This window comes from Lygodium microphyllum, chromosome 4 (genome assembly GCF_053477565.2).
Source record: "Lygodium microphyllum isolate KBCC chromosome 4, Lygodium_microphyllum_v1.1.10, whole genome shotgun sequence".
NCBI classification, from domain to species: Eukaryota; Viridiplantae; Streptophyta; class Polypodiopsida; order Schizaeales; family Lygodiaceae; genus Lygodium; species Lygodium microphyllum.
Window position 1 is genome coordinate 119442970 of NC_141138.1, and position 21792 is coordinate 119464761.

Consider the following 21792-nt stretch of genomic DNA (forward strand, 5'->3'; position numbering starts at 1 on the left):
GCTGGTGACTGCTACAAAACTGTCCCAGACTGCTGTTCAGCCTGTTGTACATCATCTCCAGGGTCAGACAGCCTGCGTTTTCAGCATTGCAAGCCCTGACACTCTCAGACACTATTTTAGCCTGCTGTTTACAGCAGCCTGTGCACAGTTTCCAGCCCCCGATCGGTGGTACACTGCTGCGTTTACCAGTTTCCAGCCTCTAGACTGCTTCGTTTTGGTGACCAGCCTGTTGCCATTCACTATTCAGCAATCCTACACTCCGACTGGTGGTCACAGACTTGGGATCCGTCATGGGTGGTCGTCACACTCCAACATTGCTGTGCCCTTGAGCACACTGTACACTCTTACATCCATTTACAGCATTCATTCACTTCAGAGTTGCGTTCTCTCTCTCCCTTCTTCTGTTTGTGTTTGAATTTTTGTGTTTGAGTTTTGAGTTTTGCGTTTAGGGTTTGAGTTTTGCCCTCTGTGTCTGTGTCTGTGTCTTTGTGTTTCTGTCGTGGTCGTACATTCTGTGTATCCTCAGTGCAAACCCTAGCAGCCTTCTTAACATGGTATCAGAGGCGGTGCTCTTGTAAAGAGTATCCTGCTGATATTGTTGAGAGCTAGTCTTTCTGTGAGGCACACAATACGACTCGTAACCGAATCACAATGTCCCAGACACCTTCTTCTCTTGTTCCTATGATGTCTTATCAGGCTTCTCCATCATTGGAGGCCTTGAGATGACATTATGGACTCCGTGAGGAGGATGACACTCCACGTTCACCAGATTTCACTAACATGACAGAGGAGGACTTTGAGGAGTACTATCACAACAAGTACGGTGATGTTTACATCCCTCCTACCAGTTTTGCTACCACATCCGGACTGGTTGGTGAGGTTGGCCACCTCTCTGATCATGGGGGACATACGACATTCGCAACATCTGGCGATTCATCTTCATCATCTCAGCCAGGTCCAATGTCAGGCTTGTACAATTCTTTTGTGTTGCATGAATCAAAACCCTTGCCTGTTTCTTCTTTTGAGGTACAGGATTTGGATGGCTTTGCGTATGTAAACTTCAATAGAGGGGGACTCACAAAGTAGATGGAATTAAGGTACATCTACAACTTTTGTTTCATTTGAGCATATCACACACACTTCTCACTTCCCTCCCATCCACCCTCTTCTATATCACACCTTGATAATCTCTCATAATCTTTCCAAAATCTTGGATTACACTCCACATTTGCTTCATACACAGTAGGGGTTGGGTTTTCCATCTCCGCTCCTAGCACCTTTTCCTTCTCCACCCCATTCTCTACCTCTTTGCACCATGGTACTTCATTAGGGGGAATGCCACCCTTTAACACAGTGCCTCTTACCTTTCAACAAATGAGCATACCCATAACTCCTGGGTCGACTGTGATGGGCATTCCCCTCACTATCCCCAGCTTCACATCTCCCATGACCACTCATACGCGGGGGTTTCCATCCTCAGCTTATGGTGCGTCTTCACACTCTCCTTGGGTTACACCTACGCAGGGATTCCCAACTTTTGCTCCCAATGTTTCTATCCCACCTCCTTCGGTTCCTCATGTGGCTACCATGCCCATGCCTAGTCAACCCATCTCTACTTATGGATTCACCTTGCACACTACCCGCATGCCTGGTGGGCACTCTGGGGCCCATTCTCAAGTGTACTCCACTCCCCCATCCTACCTCCACTACACTTCTTCACACTCCATCTCCGAGCACTACCATTCCTGTTGCAACGGCCAAGAATGCCTTTACGGATAAGACACGTTTTAACGGGTTAAATTTCACTACTTGGTCGAATTTCATGCAACAAGTGCTTGAGTCTCAGGGTCTTTGGGACCTCGTCATTGGTTTAGAGCCGATGCCGGACCCTCGACTAGCTCATTCTAACTACATCCGTCAATGGAGAGTCCGAAATGCTACAACTAATGTTGAGCTGATGCAGGGATTGCTTTCCGAGTTTCACTCTCAGTTGCAGCACTTTCCGCTCGCGTCAGAGCATTGGAGTCACCTTCTCGACCGCTATGTGGCTCGTGATCGTACTTAGCGCATTAATCTCGACTTTAAGCTTCAAGAGTTCTCTCTTAAGGAAGGGGATGATTTGAAAGTCAAGCTGACTGACTATAGGCGGTTACTTGCCGAGTTCGCCACTACTGGCTCTCCAAAGTTAGATGATGATCAGGTTACATTCTTCTTGAATAAGTTTCCCGCAAAATACTTCGATTTCATTCAACACATCATCTCCCAACCTCGATTACCAACCTTCTACGAGTTTGAGTGCTAGTTCTTGCGTTTCATAAGGCTGCATGATCAAGTCCACAAGAAATCCTCATCACAGCCTTATTCAGAGCAGAGGGGGTTGGTTGCCTCTTCTTCGGGAGGGAAAACCACCAGTGGCAAGAACTCGCTAGATGCGAAGGTAAGCCAATCAAAGGGTGACTCCTCTTCCTCAGATGAAACCAAAGAATCAAGACCTCTCTAGCAGCAACTCCCTAAGAAAAACCGGTTTTGCATACACTGCCAGAGAGCAGGCTATGCGGACGAGGAGTGTCACTCCAAGGCCCAAGGTCTTCCACCTAAAAAGCCTCAGCAGACCGCTATGACTCCACAGTACAGTGGGGCTACGCCTTCGGCTCCTGCTTCATCTGCTCCTTTAGCACCCGTTGTTGCTGCTGGACATGTGGCTCGTGTACAGTCTCACCAGCCCATCTCTTTCACTACCCCTAAGGGACTGGTTGATTGGTCTGCAGGTTCCGATCCCGTTGCACTTCATGTATCTATCTCACCTTCCTCCCCACCTCGTTAGGCGTTCCCTTGGCAGAGCCCTGCTACTGAACGTACATGATGGTGGCTACCTTCTTAGACTAACATGTCTCTAGGTCCTTTCGGATACCCTAGGTCAGTCTAGCATTCATTTTTTCGCACTCTTAGAGTCGGGCCCATAGGATTTTTGTCTCTACATTTTAAGTCTTCCGCTGCATTTACTCACACACACATACACATTTGCATCTTTGCACTTGTTCCTTTAGTTAGCTTTTCATTTTTGTTTTGTTTTGTTTTTGGAGCATCTCACTACTGACCTCTGTGATTGTAGACTTTGATCTCCTTTACAGGTTTTGTTTACTTGCTGATTAGCCTCTTAAATAGCCCCAAAACACACTAAAAATGCTATTTTAGTGTAAAATCCTAAAATGGGGAGCGGTTCGAGAGAGTTCAATGGAAACCCTAAAACGGGGAGCGGTTCGAGAAAGTTTAGTGGAAATCCTAATTTTTGGGGTGCCCTTCCACATCTATAAATAGACAGGCTGCCCCCATTCATTGCTTTGCCATAAAGCAAAAATATGGTGCTTGATCTCCCTCCGTTAAAAGCACCTACTCACAATGTATGTGAAAGTTGTGTACTTGGCAAAATGCATTGTGCTTCGTTTCCCAAAGGTGGATCTATGCATGCTGATAAAATACTACAGCTTGTGTGCATAGTGATGTTAATGGGCCCATGCGTTTCAAATCCATTGAAGGATACTTGTACTTTGTTATCTTCATTGATGACATAAGTTGTCATTGTTGGGCATATGCTTTAAGGCACAAGTTAGAAGTGTTTATATGCTTTAAAACCTTCTTGGCAAATGATAGTGAATGCAAACTAATTACACTATGGATTGATGGAGGAAGGGAATATATGTCATGGGAGTTCAACTTTTTTTTGGTTGAAAGGGCCATTATACATTAGTGTACTCTTACACACCTCAACAAAATAGTGTGGTTGAAAGAAAAGTTGCACTTTGATGGAAATAGCACATTGTATGCTGTCACACAATAAGATGTTCCCAAAGTTCTGGCTTGATGCTATTATCTGTGTAGTGTATATATTGAATCGTAGCCCCACCAAAGTATTGGCTGAATGTACGCCTTTTGAGGCTTGGAATGGATGGAAACCAATGGTGTCTCATATTTGTGTCTTTGGTTGTTTGGCATATAATTTGATGCTACAACCACAAAGACATAAATTGCAAGATAATGCTATCAAATACATATTTATTGGTTATCGTGCAAAAAGTAAAGGGTGTACCGCTTATATCAACCCTCCAATAAGATTTTGGTTAGTAGAGATGTGGTATTCGTCGAACATGCTGGTCAGCTCTTCATGGGCAGCAAAATTCAGCCCAATGTGGATCCTATGGACATGTTTGACAATTTATTGCCATTATTTCAACAAAGTGCATCTGATTTTGGTTAATTTCAGCAACCTCTTAAGGGTTTTCAAGAGTGAAATCTGTAGCAAAAACATGCTGAAAAACAGTTTGATTTTCAGCCCATTTACCAAGGCATTGCTGATTATGAAGTGGTTGATGAGAGAGCTGCTATTTGGGAAGATAAAACAATCCCTAGATAGATGTTAGATACATTATAGGACGATAGACAATCTGTTCCACTTTCCAATAGAACTAGAGTAGCCACTCGCCATGCCCAGGGTAACTTGGTTGCACATGCACTCATGGCTACTACATGCAATGAGTAACTTATTTCTTTACATAATGCTTTACAAAATGAACATTGGATGGCAGCTATGCAATAAAAAATGGACTCTATTCATAAAAATGGCACATGGGAGTTATGTGGCTTGCTTGTTGGCAAGCGTGCTATAGGGCCAAAGTGGGTTACTAATTAAAATGTAGATTTGATGGTAGCATTGATTCCTACAAGGCACGTCTTGTTGACAAAGAGTATGCCCAACAGCATGGGATTGACTATGATGAGACATTTGCGCCCACTTCATGTATAACCATCATTCACAGTGTCATTGCTTGGGCTGCTCATTATGATTGGCATGTGCATTAGTTGGATGTGAAGATTGCTTTTCTGAATGGTGATCTTCGTGAGGAGGTTTATGTCACACAACCTTTTGGCTTTGTTCAAATTGGGCCAGAAAGCAAGGTGTGGCGTTTGCTTGAGGCCCTTTATGGTTTGAAACAGACATCTAGGGCATGGTATGAAAAGATATATGCATACTTGATTGCTCTTGGCTTTAATAATTCACACACTGAAAGCACACTTTATATCCGCAAACATAGGGATAACCTTTTGATTCTCATTCTTTATGTGGATGACATGCTATTGATTGGGCCTTATGAAGCACATATTTCAGCCTTAAAACTTTAATTGCAGCATGCTTTTGGTGTGATAGATCTTGGCCACTTACACTACTATCTTGGCATATAGTTTACTACAGTTGAGGGGCGCATTATTTTGCAACAGTCTAAGTACATTGGGTGTCTCCTTGGGCATTTTCAGATGCAAGATTGCAAACCTATCTCTACTCTATTTGAGACAGGCTATAGGTTTACACTTGATGATGTAGGAGATTCATTTGATGCTTCTCTTTATTAGCAAACTGTTGGCTGCTTATTGTATTTGTGTAATACACAGCCATATATTCAATTTGGGATCCCTTAGTTGGCATGCTTTATGCATAGCCCTGGTGCTACACATTGGCAAGTAGTTAAATGTGTGCTTTGCTATCTTAAAGGAACTCGAACACATTGGGCCTTTTTTACCGTAAAGGCACATCTCTTTGCTTGCACACATTCACAGATAGAGTTTGGGCTGGTTATTTTGACATGAGGGTGTCCACTAGTGGTAGCTGTTTCATGCTTGGTGATTCATGCATTTCTTGGTTGAGCAAGAAGCAATCTATATTGGCCATATCTAGCTATGAATGAATACCATGCAACATTTACAGCTACGTTGGAATGTGTCTGGCTTAGACACCTTTTGGTTGATCTTAGTGTGCAACAACAATCACCCACTTCTAGCTATAATGATAGTTAGAGTGCCATGGCAGTTGCAAGGAATCCAAAATTTCATGTTCGTACTACGCACATTGAGGTGCATTATCATTATGTCAAAGAGAGGCTCCATGCAGGGGAGGTTAACTTGGTTTATTTTTTTTGCAAGTAAAATGCGGCTGATTATATTACTCAAAAAAACAGATTACAATGGAGTGCTCATGCTTAACAAACTAGCTGGAGCTGATGAAAGTCACAAATACATCATGTATACAAGCCTCTCAAGGCGGTCTAGGGGGGATGGGAACAAGAAGCCATGGAGGGGGGGTGTATCGCCATCTGGGGTTGTCTGCCTGCATCACGAAAAATAGATCCTAGTCGCCCCAAGTGCGCATGAAATGACATCGGAGTTCCTGACGAGCCCTGGACTCACCATGCACCTGATCCCATCGGCCGTGGAGGGAGTGGATGATGGAGGTCTAGAGCTCTGCTAAGGTCACCTGTACTGAAAGTTTCTCTCTGCCAAAAGCCTCTTGGCATCGTGCCTTCCGGATATGCCAACTAGTAAGGCTCCCTATGATCTCCCATACCTTAGAGCAGTCTGTTGTTGGCTCTAGCACCTGGCGGATGGGTAGAGCCTCTAAACCGACCACTACGCACAACCTTGCCTCGATAATGAATATCGTGTCCTGCATTTTGGCCTCATACAGAAGGTGATGACCCTGGTTGACCACTTGCCAATAGAAAGCTTCCCATGAGATACATCAAAGGTTGGGTGCTATACGGCGAAGGATGTCGCATGCTCCTCTCCACACGAGTTGCGTCGCCTCACATGACTAGAGGCAGTGCTTTGGGGTTTCCAGAGGTTGCTGTATGCAAGGCTTACAACCTCCCTCCTGTATTTGGGCAAGTCAGCGTTCCACCGCCAAGCCTCCATGTGCCACCAGCCATAAAAAATATAATACTCTCCTTGGTCTCCATCTATCCCATAGGCAATGGCAGAAGGTCCGTTGGAAAGGCTTCATGATGCCGTGCTCCGCCCAGTGTCTGCTACGTGACGGCGCCCAATCCATATTCTCTTGCATCGGTACGTGTCTGTCAATCCTGACAGTGTATTCCAGGAACCTCGGTGGCTTCTTGGCGACCGCAGTGGCCGGCCATAGCCACTCTCCCAGATCCCACTCCAACTCATCAAGTGGCCTGCCCTCCTAAATCTAGTGGCATTACTCTCCGAGCTCCTGCCAAAAGACAAAAGGGTCCAGTCGCCATGTCTTCCCTTGAAGGCCCATCACTTGGATCCTCTTCCATGAAAGGACAGCTATCCCCTCATCCTGCTGTCCTCTGTCAAGAGCCAGACGCCCTCCCTCCTGTACGGTGAAAAACGTCCTAGGTGGAGCGCCGCCCACTCTACTTGCCACCTGTAGGGCGATGCCTGCTAGTGAAAACTTTGCGGCCCATACCTCCTCGGGCTCTACCAGCTCTCGTATCGGGGGGAGCAAGCCACTCTTGAGGTATTGCTGCGTCTATCTCCCTTCTCCTCAACTCCACTCCTCTCTGGCAGCCTAATACTTGCTGCAACAGCTCCTCGTCCACCATCCTATACACCTCCTGCCATGTCCTGATGGTACGAGCCGGGCCAGTCTCCCAACGAGCCCACTAGACGTGGAGGCGCTTGCCAATCTGTGCCCCTTCTCGATCCCTGACTTGGGGGTTCCAGATCACCAGCTGATGGTCTATCTTCTCTTGGCAGCATAGGGGACTTTGGATTAGGGCCTTACAGAGGCCTTGCCACATGCGGAGCAAGCTGCATAGGAAAGATGATTTAGGGGGGGTGATCTGGACTAACGTGAAGATCCATCTCAGGGACGGCCTCTAGTCCCTGCCAAGCCTCGGTCTACAATCTTGAAGACCCTCTCGTAATAGGACTTTCCAGGTCTGCCCTCCTAGTGTGAGGTTGTGGAGGCTGCAGACAAATAGCTTGCCCAAGAGGGCCATATTCTGATACTCTGGGTCTATGATCCCAAGCTCTTTCTCTGACCAATGCCGTATGATGGTCGCCTACGCTACCTTGGCCCTGGAATCCCTGGAGCCGTTTGACCCGGACCAAAGGAAGTTCCGCACTAGGCGGCGAAGCTGCACTATGTAAGATGAGGAGAAGTACCAACACAAGGCCATGTACTGGGCTATCGCTAGGAGGACCTAGTTAACCACCAGGGCTCGGCCGGCTAGTGAGAGGCGAGCCGCGCTCCAATAGGTCAGCTTTCTCCAAATAGAATCCAGGACTGGAAGAAACTGCCGGGCGGAAGTGATGTGGAGTCCCACCTAGAACCCTAGGTACTGGACAGCTTTGCTCAACCATCTAAATCCCAGGTGGACGCCCCACTTTGTGCTAGAGTTCGGGTCTGTGAGGAAACCAACCGACTTTCACCAGTTGATTTTCACTCCCGTTGCAAAACAGAACACCTCAAGAGCTAGCCTCTCTCTCTCCAGCATCAGCTCATCATCCTCTATGTAGAGTGTTGTATCATCTACATACTCCGAGTCTAACAACTCAGTCTCCTCTCTCATTGGAAGTTGGAGGCCGCGTAATCCGCTCACACGTGATGTGAGGAAGTGGGACATTGCCTTTGCAAAGAGTAGGAATAGGTACGAGGCCAGGGGGCAGCCTTGCCGAACCGATCTCTCCAGCCGAAACTCCTCCCCACGCCCACCACCTATGAGAACCTTGCTGGTGGCCGATCTGTAAAGTGTGGAGACCCCGCGAATCCAAGCTTGGGGAAAACCCAACCAAACCATGGTGCCCTCTAGGAAATCCCAGTCCATCCTGTCATAAGCTTTCTCAAAATCCAAGAGTAGTACAGCCAGTCTCTGCCCAGTGTGCTGAGCTTGCTTTGTCACCTCAAAGAAGGTGAATACATTGTCCAGGATGCTCCTATCCTGGACAGAGCTTGTCTGTGTGTCATGGATGATGTCTGGAAGCACGGGGCGTAGTCGCCTACCAATCATCTTTGCTAGTGCCTTATAGGCCACTGACAATAAGGTGATCGGTCTCCACTAGGAAAGCTCCAACCAGTCTCTGTAACCGGCCTGTTCTCTGGAAAGGGCGGTAGTGTACAACCAAAATACTTAAATGCTTTCACCCAATTAACAGTCGTCCACTTTACCTGAACTTAAAGACACAGAATCAAGAAGAAATACAAGAAGCTAGAATGCTCCTGTTGCCACACAGACACCCTATTGGCCCTTGAGTTAGGCGCCCCTTGCGGTATTTCTTTATTTTTAAAAAAAAAAGAGAAAGTACAATGGGCTGTCTTTCACCTATTCTGGGTGAAATTTGGCAGCATAACAATACAATTACTGACCAAGCCGACCAGGAGAGAAAACTCTGCCCAAGTCTGAAACTTCTGGTTGGAGTGCAGAATTGACCATTTCAGCCTGCTGTATTTACTGGTTCAGACCTGTTCTGACACCTGTTTACAACTTATACTGTTCCCTGTACTGTTCAGCCCACTGTAATTACTGGTTCAGACCTGTTCTGAAACCTGTTTTCAGCTTATATTGTTCCCTGGATTGTCCTGCATCATCTGGGCCAAGTGCCCCTTGATTCTGACATCAATTGAGCTCTGAAATAACCTTTGAACAATCCAGAATCAGTACTGGTTTAGTGCTGTTTCAGACACTTGCTTGGTGAGGTTAATACCCTCACCTGTTCCTGCTGGGAACTGCAAACAACTGCTCCTGTTCCTGAAGAAAAGAGGCTCTTGCCTCATGCAAAAACAACATATTCCACACAGCTGTACCTGAATCAAAAGAAAAGCCCTTGATTTTGTAGCATAACCGTACTGTCAAGGAGAGAGAGAGAGAGTAGGAAGCAAGCTCAAGCCTCTGTACATCATAGACAAGGTAGACCAGCTCTCAAGAGCTCTCCATCTGCAGCAATCCATCTCCCTTTCAAAAAACATGAGCCCCCCATGCATTGAAACTCGTTTTTGTGCTGCCCTCTCTCTCTCTTTTGGGAATTTATGCCCAAATTGTGACACATGGCATACATGTAACAATTTTCTTGTTTAAACCTTTCGGTCTAAAATTCTCCATCCTCGGTTCAAAATTTGACCTCGGCACAGACCAGAGGATTAATCCTCCTACAAAAACGAAGATAATGACGCGAACAGATTCTGAGGTCCAAAAATAGTAACTCCCTAAATTTTAGGAGTTGCTTCCATTGCATCCCACTAGTCTTTTGACCATCTTTGCAGACTATAGCTACATCCAAATTTGTAATGTAGCTCAACTGAAAGTGAATTTCCACTGATGACCCCACATGGACTAATCTCTTGAAGATTTGTCCATCTTCACTTTGAACTAGTCTCTTCTAGGCTAGTTCTTCAACACACTTGTCCATATACACTTTCACAAGTCTCTTCCAGGCTTGCCAATCTACAGTGCCATTAGTCTCTTCCAGACTTGTACTGGACCTTAACTGTCCAGTCTTGACTCACTAGACATTCCTGTCCGTTGCACATACTGGCCATGCAACTCAGGCGTTTAGATTTCAAGAGGGATCCTTCCAAAAAGAAAAACCAAATAAAATATATAATAAAGAAATCAACAAAAAGATAATAGTTGTCACAGTCTTGTGACAGTCTCCCCCTTTGGGGAGAAGATTGATAAGTGCCTTATAGGCCAATGACAATAAGGTGATTGGTCTGCACTGGGAAAGCTCCAATCGGTCTCTCCCTTTGGGGAGAAGATTGATAAGGCCTGCCGAAAGACTCCCTGGCATCTGTCTTGAAGTGAAAATCTCTTGGAAGGCCATCAGTAAAGAAAGCCTTAGAGAGACTATTCTCTCCTGGGTATTTCTGCCTGTCTTGTCTATGGAAAGCCCCTTCTAGTTCCTTCTTTGTGAAGGGGGCTAGGAGGGAGCGTCCCATCTCCTCTGAGACCAGGAACGGGATGTGATCCCAAACTTGCTGTCTATATCGCTGCCCTCTAGCTAAGGCTGTCTCTTGTTGGAAGAGGCGACTGTAGTAGTCGGTGGCGATCTCCATCACCTCGTCTGGGTTAGAACGAGTGCTCCCATACTGGTCTTGAAGGCTGTGTATCTGCTCTCTTGAGGTGCAAGGCTGGTGCACCTAGAAAAACTCCCTGCACTTTGTGTCTCCCTTCCGCGCCTAGAATGCTGCTGAGGTGCGGAAAGAGAACTCCGAGCGCTTGTCCTCTAGGCCAGCAATGGCTGCTCGTGCATGCACCGCCTGTACGTGGAGGGTGGGATCCCCTAGTGCCTCCTGTAATAATCTCTGTGTGGCTGCAAGGTCTCACCGGAGTGCTCTCTCCTCCTCCCAACTGTGTTGCCTAACCTGCATGGCTACCTCTCGGCAGATTCTGCTTCACTCAGCTAGGATCTCTGCAACCTCCTCTGCGATTTGGTCTCTCCTCCCCCATAGATCGAGTTAGGGATCCAACTGGATCGTGTGTCTAGGGCAGATGCTGGGGATCTAGTGTCAGGAGAACCGGGCAATGATTGGACAAGGTGGTGCTTGCCAACTGCCCAATCTGGCCTCCATGAGAGCCTCCCCATTTTCCCACATAAAACTTGTCTGACCGCTCCAATAGGACTCCACCTAGCCACTTGTATCCCCAGGAGAAGTCCAGTGACCTCTCCCTCCTGTGGAAGGTAGGGTCTCTCCAGGCATCGCATGCTCCTACTGCCAGTAGAAAGACCTCCCATGCCTTCTACTCCTCCCCAACCATGCCTTGGTAGTTTCTGCCTCTACCCTGCTAGTCCTCCAAAGCCTCCAAGTTGTTGAAGTCTCCTCCAACGATCTGGGAGTCCACCTCTGGGAGTTCATTTGCGATCTCCACCCAAAACCTGTTGCGTGCCCTAACCTCCGTAGGGGCATAGACATTGAGGAATCCAAGGCACGAGTCCCCAATATCCAATTTGATCCATAGAACCCTCCTATCGTCCCATGTTCTTGTACACAAGCGGTGAGACTCTGGCCAATAGAGGTGCATACGCCTCCACTCCTGTCGTGGGCACTTATGGCGTGCTCCTAGTAGGGGTGTGAGCTGCTCGGGAGTACCTTCCCTACCTGCTGGGCCTAGGTGGGAGTGAGCTTGTGCTCCTGTAGAAGTAAGATGTCGATCCGTCCGGCAAGGGCAGGTTGCAGCTCTTGCCAAACAATCAACTTCTTGGAACCACGTGCCCTACTCTAGTGGAGACTATTCACATTCCAGGATGTAAGGTGTAAGCTCATGGGGAAACTTGCAACTGAACGAATAGGCATTTGTTCGGTGTGGAGGCTGTTGATGAGGAGGAAAAACTATGGGGCATGCAAGTACGCTTTGCGCAAGTTTGGACGGCAAACTCCAGTTCCCATGGTGGCCCTCAGTCGGCGGACCATAGGGTTTATAGATGCTCTAGGTGGTACTATCAATGCGTCTATCAGCCATGTTGAGAGTCGTGACTCTATACATTGGTAGAAACGGGCCGCCTGTGCTAGGGGCCACTCGATCACATCCCATGGAGCTCTCCATTGTGGGGGTGCTCAAAAGATAATGCTCAAGTGTGGGACCTCGGCGCTAGCCCACTAGTTAATGTCCATCATGCAATCAGGCCACTGCTATGCAAACAGTGCTAGTCCTCCCATCCATTGGGAGATGTGGTCCGCCACGTGACTCTTCAACTCCTCTATCTGTGTTGTCGTCCAATCCCCTGAGTGAGAGGACTGAAGGAAAAAAGTGTAGTTTAGTCCATTCAGTGGTGCTAGTAGATGGACCTTGCCCCTCCTTGACTTACGAACCATGAAGATCCCCACCTCTAGAGATACTGGGAACTCTCCGCACTCCGCAACCCTCAGGTAGGGCCATGGGCCACTGCGGAAGAACTCGTGTGGCAACAACTATGCCTATCTCGGGAAGGCGTGGCGCAGATAAGCTGATGGCTGGGGAGGGGGAAAACTGCCGGTGCAAGGAGGATGTAGGTGTGTGTGGCTTGTCACCTCCTGTAGGAGGAGGGGGGGTGCTCGGCAGGGGGGGTGGTGGGGGGGAAGAGGATTGAGGGATGGTGGGATGGTCGGAGGTACGTGGCGAGTGTTGGGGGAGGGGGGGGTTGGTGGCCCTAGAAGGGGGGGCTATGGGCCAGGGTCAGTGGAGGGAGCTTAGGAGGTGGGGAGGTGGGTATGGGGGCTGTGGGATCTCAGGTGGGGTAGTCTGTGGCACGGGTGGTGGCTGTGGGGGACTGCGGTCTGCCGGTCGGGTGGGGCGGGCTGCGAAGTGCTTTGCCGAGGGGGCGCACCCTCCTGCTTCCTACTGTCGAGGCTACGTCTGAGGAGCTGGCTACGGGCCCCCTGCCATCTCCCTCTCTGTCATCTCTGGACCCATATGAAGCCGTCAGCGTCCACCCGCGGGCCTGTCAGCAGGGTTGCCTTGGCTTCGAAATGTGTACAATCTGTTGCCTGATGCCCAGTCACAATGACTTGCGCAGGCATTGCTCTGGTTGCCCAGTCACAATGACTTGCTGCCTAAAGGAGTGACCTCCTCCCTCAATCTCCAGGAACTTTGGTATACTCTTTGTGTCTTTCATGGCCAATCATACCTTTGGGACTCCTGTAGCTGTCACTACATCCGCGAAGGAGGCAGAGAGAACTGTGCCGAAGAGCCATTCAAAGTCCTCCACTAATTGGCAGTACTCTACCTCTAGTTCGGGGAAAAGTAAGGTGACTAGGTGTCTGAGAGATCTGTTGTGGAGCGCAAATGACTCCATAGTGAAGTCGCTATACTAGGGAACCATGTAGATGACCCCCTTCATGGAGGCATAGGGTGAGCTCTCCACTAATTCATGAGCTGCATCCGCAGAGGTGAGTAGAACCATGAAGATCCCTCGGCCCATGAGGACTGCCTCTACGATTTGCACTGTGCCAATGCGCAACGTGGAGTGGAGCCAATCTCGTACCTTGGCCCTCGATGGGGAGTGTCCAATGACCTGACCAAAGATGGCTGTTTCTTTCAACTCCAACTCTGTGGCACGGACGGGTAAGAGCTGTTCCTCAGAGAGGATGATGCGCAAGGTGTTTGATTGGGAGGCACTCGCAGAATGCACTGGCGTCTAACCAGAGGTTTCCATTGCACGTCCCTGTTGGAACCTACCTATCACACTGCTGTGCTACCGGGGGAGGAGTTGTGCCGGGGGGGGGGGGGGGAGCAGTGAGATGCCAGGGGGAAAAGGTGGAGCGTAGGCGGGCCCAGGGAGGGACGGCGGGTGGGAGGGAGGCAGGGCAGGCGGCGGCCCTAGGGCCGGGAGGGGGGGGGGGGGAGGCTTGTTGAACGGGAGGGAGGACTGACGAGAGGGCCCAGGCAGGGGGAGGGGAGGACTGGCGCAGTTGACAGTTCAATCGAGATGGGGGGGGCAGCGTCGCATCGCGATGGCGGGAGTTTTCCGGGAGCTGAAGCTTTGCACAAGGTTACATCGGAATGTACTAACTCTAGAGGAGAAGATTTCAGCGAAAGACTTGGTTTATGTCCCTACACAAGATAACTTGGTAGATGTGTTTACGAAAGCTCTCTCTAGAGAGAAGTTTGAAGCCTTTTGCAAGGCTCTAGGCTTGATACTATTTTGGGATTGATTTGCCTATTCTCCGTATACGTCCACCTCATTCATTGGAGGGGAGTTTGTTACACTTATCATGTACTTACATATCATTCTCACATAGTGGATGTGACATTCCAACTCTCCTCTCTCAATGTTCACTTGTTCACTGAGTGTGCATGTGTGTTGCTGGAAGCCTAACCTAATATCCATTAGCTAAGCACCTGCATCCAGCCCTTTGCCTGCAGTCTACATCAGCAGTTTCTTGTGGGTGGAAGTTTCCATTGCTGCCAATTGTTTCCAGTCATCACCATCATCCTGGTGCCCTAAAGACTGCTGTGTTTACTGCTGACCAGGCATCTATAGTGTGTGTTTTCAGTCCTGCAGTTGTCGCCAGTCATCTAGGAGTTCTTCTATTGTGTTCCTATTTGCAGCAGTCGCCTGGTTCTTCTTGACAGTTTTCTGCCTGCTACCTACTCTTTTGAGCTGCTCTAGTCATGTTCAAGCTGATCCAGTCTCTTCAAATCTGTGTTTGCAGCTGTTGATCACATCTAGAGGCTGTTTACTGTGTTTCGGGATCTGTATAAAGTATGACACACTCTCTAGCTCATATTTTCTACCTCAGTTCTTTAGAGACACGAGAGTTGTATTCGCTTTGCATAGTGTTTACTGCATTGAGCATTGTATTTTTTCATTCATTATTCTGTGCTTTGTTGTACGATTGTGTTTGTATTTTGGGTTTGAGAATTTATTTACAGCACCTCAAAATTGAGAAGCACAATGAGATCATGGTTCTTAGAATCAGAAAAAGTAACTCCTAGAAAGTGAAGATTTTGTTCAAGATGCTGCTTTCTCCAAAGAAATGTGTTTGAGTGGGGTGGATGATGTGTGGCATCAAGGGAGCCGATCTAAGACTAATCGTCTTAGCAAGGATCTTGTAAGAAGTTTTTAGCAAAGTGATTGAGTTAATATCTTTATGCTAGAAACAGGATCTGGACAGCCTTCTCTTTTGTGAGGTTACTTGTCTACTACTTTGCTTGCATCATTGCCATACTTAATCAAAGTTTTTGGCAGTATTACCAGCCAAAATCCCAAGGAGTTAGATTTCTGATTACTGTGCATATCATTTTTTCTTACAAGACTTATATGGCTTAGACAATCAAGAAGTGTCATTCTTGAAAAATGCGGGTCACATCCTGAGCTTGTTGAAGATCAACACTAATTTGGTGGTTAATGGCCAGGGATGAGTGCATCAGCAATCAAGAAAGTCAACCTTTGGCTGCTGAAGTCCCCATAAGCTTCATTTCAATTGGGACCATTGCTCATATGAAGGAGAATGTGATGGCTTCTCTCAGACTCCTTTACACAACAACCTTAGGCGATGGTCAAAGTCAACTTTGTCCATTTATTTAGACTGATTGCAATTATGCTGATGGCTACAAGAAGAGGATAGAGATTCTGAGGAAGGCTGAATATGGAAATGTTGCCGTGTCTGTTTCGTAAAGTGCAAAATTATTTCTTTTTTTAATGAAAAGAATTACTATTCAAGAACCCTTCAGTGTATCATCAGTAATGTTAAAAAAGAATACAGGATCCAAGTACAAAGTAATGAAGATAACCACATGGATGAACATCTCCTAGGCTCTACTCAAGGGAGACTGACTTGTGCATGGATGAACATCTCCTAGGCTCTGCTCAAGGGAGGCTGACTTGTGCATATACTGTATATGCACAAGTCAGCCTCCCTTGAGCAGAGCCTAGGAGATGTTCATCCATGTGGTTAACATGCATCTTGTTTATTGGAGGGAGGGAGGGGTTGAGGGGTGTGGATATTTTGACCTAAAATTTACTTTGCTGATATCAGCTGAAGCGGGAACTTTTACTTCTGACTTTGGGAATCGCTGCAGTTTGCACCATATACTGTGCTGTGTCCTTTTCATTTGAGGTACACTGTCTTGATTGTTGTTCATCTTGAACCAGAAACTTTAACCTTCAAATTGACTGTTAGATGACTTTACTTCAGAGAGGCTATAATGTTGTCGATATGTCAAGTACCAGTAGAATCTACTAAAGAAAAAATCACGCTATTTTGTGTTGATTTCAGGCATCCTTGAGCTACGGCATTGGAGCAGCAGGAAGGTAATGAAGCATACGATTCTGTCCATGTCAATGTGTTGTAATCCTAACTACGTTTATTATCATTTAAGATCATGTCATGTGGTCTGATTCTCAATGTAAAAGGTTATTTTCAAGGATTATTGGCTGAGAAACATGTTATTTACACGTTCATTCCTTTTAAAAGAAGGTACTAGTAATAACCCCATTAATTGTATCAACTGAGATTTAAAAACAACACAAGCTTTTTCAATGACAATGAAAAGATATAAATAAACTTCGCCAAGGTATCTGCTTAGATTAGAGTGCATAAAACCAGGGCTGTTTAAAGATCCAATTTGGTGGCATTTAATGCCAGACCATGTGCAGATCCAAGTGCAGGAAGGTGCCTGAATCCCAAGTACCAAGAAAGGCACATCTCCTTCTCATACATTCAGTCTCTCCTTGTATCCTCTTGAAGAGAAGGAATAATCTTTATCAAGGACTTGGAGAGAGTCTTTGCTGAAGAAATATCCCGCTGTTCAATGTTCAGTTCAGACTGCATCTTGCTGTCTAGATGTACCAAGCTATAACATTGGTCATCAATTCCCATGGTCACAGTGACTCTTTATGTGAAAAGTCTGGTGTCAGAATAATGTTTAAATGCTTCCCTAAGATCAGGAATGGAAGACTCCAGTCGTTAGTCAGCACTATTCCTGGTAGCATCAAGCAAAAGCAATAGTGTCGAGTTGAATTTGCAGGTTTGCATGGTAAGTCTTTTCTTTGAAATATACTTGTAGCTTTTTCTGATCATTGTGGTTGTGTCTGCATGTGCATGCATGTCTGTTCAAAACGAGGGTACAATGAAAAATTGACCCTCCAAAAAGTTGGAGGTTACATGAGAGTTTCTTTTCTAAGGGAGCAGTCGTTATCTATTTGCTCATATATAGTTAGCAATAGGTTCATGCTTGGGAGGGCACCTTGAATTATTGTGGCAGCCCCGTTGAGAGATGTATCCAAAATCCACATAGCTTGAAGATTTGGGTCATAAGAAATTTCACCATATGTGGACCATCTTGCTGAACTTACCTACAATAGTGCATATAGCATTGTTTCTGTTCTCTTAGTTTGGTAGTTCTGAAATTAAAGTTCCAGATCAATCCTCTCCCAAGGTTGAGAAGGCATTAAATGATCCTAGATTTTTTTTCTCCTTACATAATTTGAGCCTGCTGAAATTATTCAGTCATAAGGTCAACATGCTTCATTTCTGAAAATCTAAAGATCTGAAAGATGGTAAAAGCAGTCCCTTGTAGTTGCCAAGTCAAAAGGTGTGGAATTCAAAATCAAGGATATGTCTCCTCTAATCAGAATTGTCTAATTGATTGAAAGATTATAGGTATTTTGTCAGCCAGTTCGATGGTAAATCTGGGGGCGGTGGAAAACATTGCTTTTCCACAATGTTCACTTGAACAAATACAGTTACATATGATTTCTTTGACCTGCCTAACTGTTTAGTTTGAAGTTCTCTCCTTAAAAAGGGGCTCTTTTGTGTGGGAAAAACATTAGAATATTTTGTGGGTACATTGTCGGCTTGCCATGTTTGTTGATACTCTTAGGATGATAAAATCCTCTGTTTTGATACTAGCTAATCTCTGTCCCATTGGACCTTGGAGCAGTTTGCTATACCTCAGGCTTCTATTTCGTCATGCTGATGAAATCTCAGAAAACAGCATTGCAGAGGTCTTTCTAGGCCAACGTAAGAAGAAGTAAGTCATCCAGATCCTTTATATTCTCTCTCCATAGGTCAACTTTGTGTGTGCATGTGTGTGCACTGTACCTGTATATGCATACACATGCACATATGCATAAACACACACACACGCACGTGCACATATAGTATACATGCAAATCTATGCACATACACATTGGGCTTAGGGGAGTAGTATAAAATATCACAAAAAATTGCCCATAGGTATAAGTTTGTGCATGTATATATAGACATATACATCATATGCAAATTTGAGTATGTATACATGGACATCTATATCTGCATATGAATGAATATGAGAGATCTGATAACTAAGATTTTGAGCAGGAAGGGTATTCGAAGCACAGACATAAAGGAGGCTTTTGAGAAGGTAGCGTTAGGGAGCACTTTGGCCTTCTCTTCACCCAGACTTGTTGTTCCAGCTGCACTATTTGGGTTATGGACACTTGACCACAGGTTAACTGACAATGACAATGCACAGTTTACATTGCAGGTATTAGTTTTGTTCTCTCTCTCTCTCTCTCTCTCTCTCTCTCTCTCTCTCCAGTTGGTTTTCAGGTATTATAATTATCAAGCTTCTGGACACACTGTTTCTGAAACTGCAGCTGGCCCCTTTGATGCTTGGGTTCTTTGCCTACAAAGCTGCCCTGTTAGTACAAGCCTTCCGCGAGAACAAGAATCTAGCCATGAGTTTTCCAAAAGATGAATAGATTCGGCGAGATGATTGTATATTGGATATGAAATTTTCCTACATCTATGCAAAATAGAGCCCAAAAAGCATGATGCCTTTCTTTCATCTTTCGTCTGTTACCTGACCTATATCTATCTGCAAATGAAATTTGGGGAAAGAAAATAAAAGAAACCAGCACTCTTGTTCCAAATGGTGTTAAATCATTGCCAGTCCTTCCATTGAGAATAGTGCACACATGCACATCCGCAAGCACACGCACCCTTACCGCCGCCCCCCCAACACACACACATTCTTTTTTTTTTCGTAAAAGGTAATTGTATTAATTACGAAAAAAATACAAGATTACTTGATTACAAGATACATGACGACAATCTAAGCCATCATGTGAAGAGGTTCTAAGTACTACAAGTTACAATGTCATGGCAAGGACGCGGAGGAAATTGCCATATGCCTGGGACGGAAGTCCTCCGTAGAGAGCAAATCAGAACGATGGAGAAGAGCTAACTGCCAATACAAGAGGCCCTTAAGCCTCACAATATGCCGCTGAACATTATAGGCGGAGTCAAACAGAAAAGCATTCCGAATGGTCCAGTTATGCCAACAGCTCCAATATCGAAGAAAGTGATACATGAGCTTCATATGTGGCTGTGTGGGAGTAGGGTATTTGGGTTGGCCAAAAACCCAATCAAAGGGGCGCAGGGTGATACCAACCACCCCTCGCCAAACAGCCGACAAAAATAACCAGACTTTCATAGCGACGGGGCAAGAAATAAATCGGTGACGGGCGGATTCCATAGTAGTGGTGCAAAAGAAACAGGTGCCATTGGAGATTCGTCGCTTTGAAAGAGCCGAAGCAAGCGGAAGACCACCAATCATCACTCTCCAAAGAAAGACTTTATATTTAAAGGGTGTCTTGTTCAACCAGCCCTCCATCACAGTTGCCCTCCACCATGACCGGGATCTACGCAATCCCCATAAAGCATTTGCTTTAGTAACTAGCCATTGATGATCTTTAATCAGAAGATGATACACTTGGTTAGCAGAAGCTTTGCTCAAATTCAGCCGGCCTTATAGGTCCCAATCCTGCCAGGGATGATCCGAAGCAAGGGCAGGAAAGGGTTGTCTGCTCTGGAGCACCGTCAAAAGCTGTTCCCACGAGGGATCCTAAAAAGCCTCCTAGTTGTACGAAACGATATAAGCACATTGCGACTGGCAAGGGTGGCATCCGCAACCGAAGACAAGCCCAAACGTGCCATCCGGTTGAATTGTGGTCTAAGCTCATGTTTACCTTCCCACGAAAGTAAACGCGAGACTGCCAGTAATTCCAATTGAAAAGAGTTAGTAGCTAAGCGATCCTCCGTTGGATGCCACTGTGCCTTTTGAAGGACGTGTTTCTAGGAACATACCAAATGAGTAAGCAGCGATGAAGAAGAACTGGAGAACCGCGAATCAGCACCAAGAACTCCGGATTTGGGTATTGCCATGCAGAAGCCCATGGCCCTCAAGGAAATAACGGGCTATAGCGACCCATGGATGATGATCCGAGCACATGGCGCGGCAAAGAGACCAACGGAGTGCCTGCATGTGAGTTTGGGCATCTAAAATAGCTCCGCCACCCATGCGTTTGGGGGTGCACGCATGCGACCACGAGATCCAAGAAATACCTGCATGCAATGAGTCCTTCCATAGCATGAAGCGAATAGACTGAGTAAGAGCATTTAGAGTTGTAGTAGTCCAGGCTAACAATGGCAAGAAATATGTGAGCATTGGCAACATGATTATTTGGGCTACTTTGAGACGAACATGGAAGGGCCAGGCCTGAGACTTCCAATACATAAACTGAGCTATCATTTTCTGAGAAATCCACTGCAGAAGCTGCTTTGGGGAAACATCAACACCCAAAGGGTATCCAAGATGCCGGACAATGGAGCCACGAGGAACAACCAAACCCTGCCAGTCCAAGGACTGCAAATCCGACTCCGTGCAGCTTAGAATGGCTGATTTGAGCGCATTTATACGAAGGCCTGACGCCTGACCAAAGAGACCCCAAACATCCAATGCTTTTCGAAGGTTATCCTTGTCCGCACGCAAAATCATAAAGGTATCATCCGCCAGGGATTGGCTAATGAAGTGCTGTCCTGTAGGAAGCGACAGTCCGGCCAACTGAGAAGAGGCAGCCATATGAGATAACATGGAAAGGATTGGATGTGTTGCAAGGGCAAAGAATAGAGGGCTCAAAGGGCACCCCTGTCTGACAGAACGGGCAAGGATAAATGGCTCAGTAACACCTCCGTTCAGCATGACTCGCGAAGACGCCATAGCACTAATGGTGTAGATTAGACGAGACATCCGAGCACCAAAGCCCATAGCAGACATAAGTTCAGCAACGAAAGACTAGTCCAGATAGTCAAAAGCCTTTTCCAGGTCCAGTTGAATCAGTACTACCTCGTGATTAGAATGCCTGGCATAATCAATTGCCAATTGAGCATTCAAAACATTATGCAGAATATTTCGGCCCTTAATGAAACCATACTGGAGAGGGTACACAAGGGCAGGGAGATGCTTATGGAGCCGATCCGCCATTACTTTGGAAAAGATTTTGTACATTGAACCCATCAAAGAAATTGGGCGCCACTGTGTCAACTTAGATGGCGAAGGAACTTTTGGAAGCAGTTTAATAAGTCCTTATTTCCATGAGGAAGGCATGATCCCCATTTCCCACACCTGCTGAAACAAAGCCTGTAATGGTTTCGCCAGTTGGGTAGGGAAAGCTTCAAAAAACTCATTGGTGAGACCATCCCAACCTGGGCTTTTATCCTTGGGCAAGTGTAACAAGACGTCCATAACC

The 21792-nt window shown here is 46.3% G+C and overlaps 1 protein-coding gene and 1 pseudogene across 3 annotated transcripts in view; both read left to right on the forward strand.

Annotated features, from left to right (window-relative positions):
- LOC148037537 (uncharacterized) overlaps positions 1–19134 on the forward strand; it is a 92680-nt gene extending 73546 nt beyond the window's left edge. For all 3 annotated transcript variants that reach the window (XM_087676467.1, XM_087676465.1, XM_087676466.1), the window contains exons 9-13: positions 16256–16336; positions 16496–16530; positions 18162–18251; positions 18581–18746; positions 18859–19134. In XM_087676467.1, the coding sequence (XP_087532593.1) occupies positions 16256–16336; positions 16496–16530; positions 18162–18251; positions 18581–18746; positions 18859–18963 (477 nt within the window). In that variant the 3' untranslated portion in view covers positions 18964–19134. The remainder of the gene's footprint in view (positions 1–16255; positions 16337–16495; positions 16531–18161; positions 18252–18580; positions 18747–18858) is intronic.
- LOC148037535 (putative calcium-binding protein CML11) overlaps positions 1–21792 on the forward strand; it is a 260777-nt pseudogene that overhangs the window by 187168 nt on the left and 51817 nt on the right.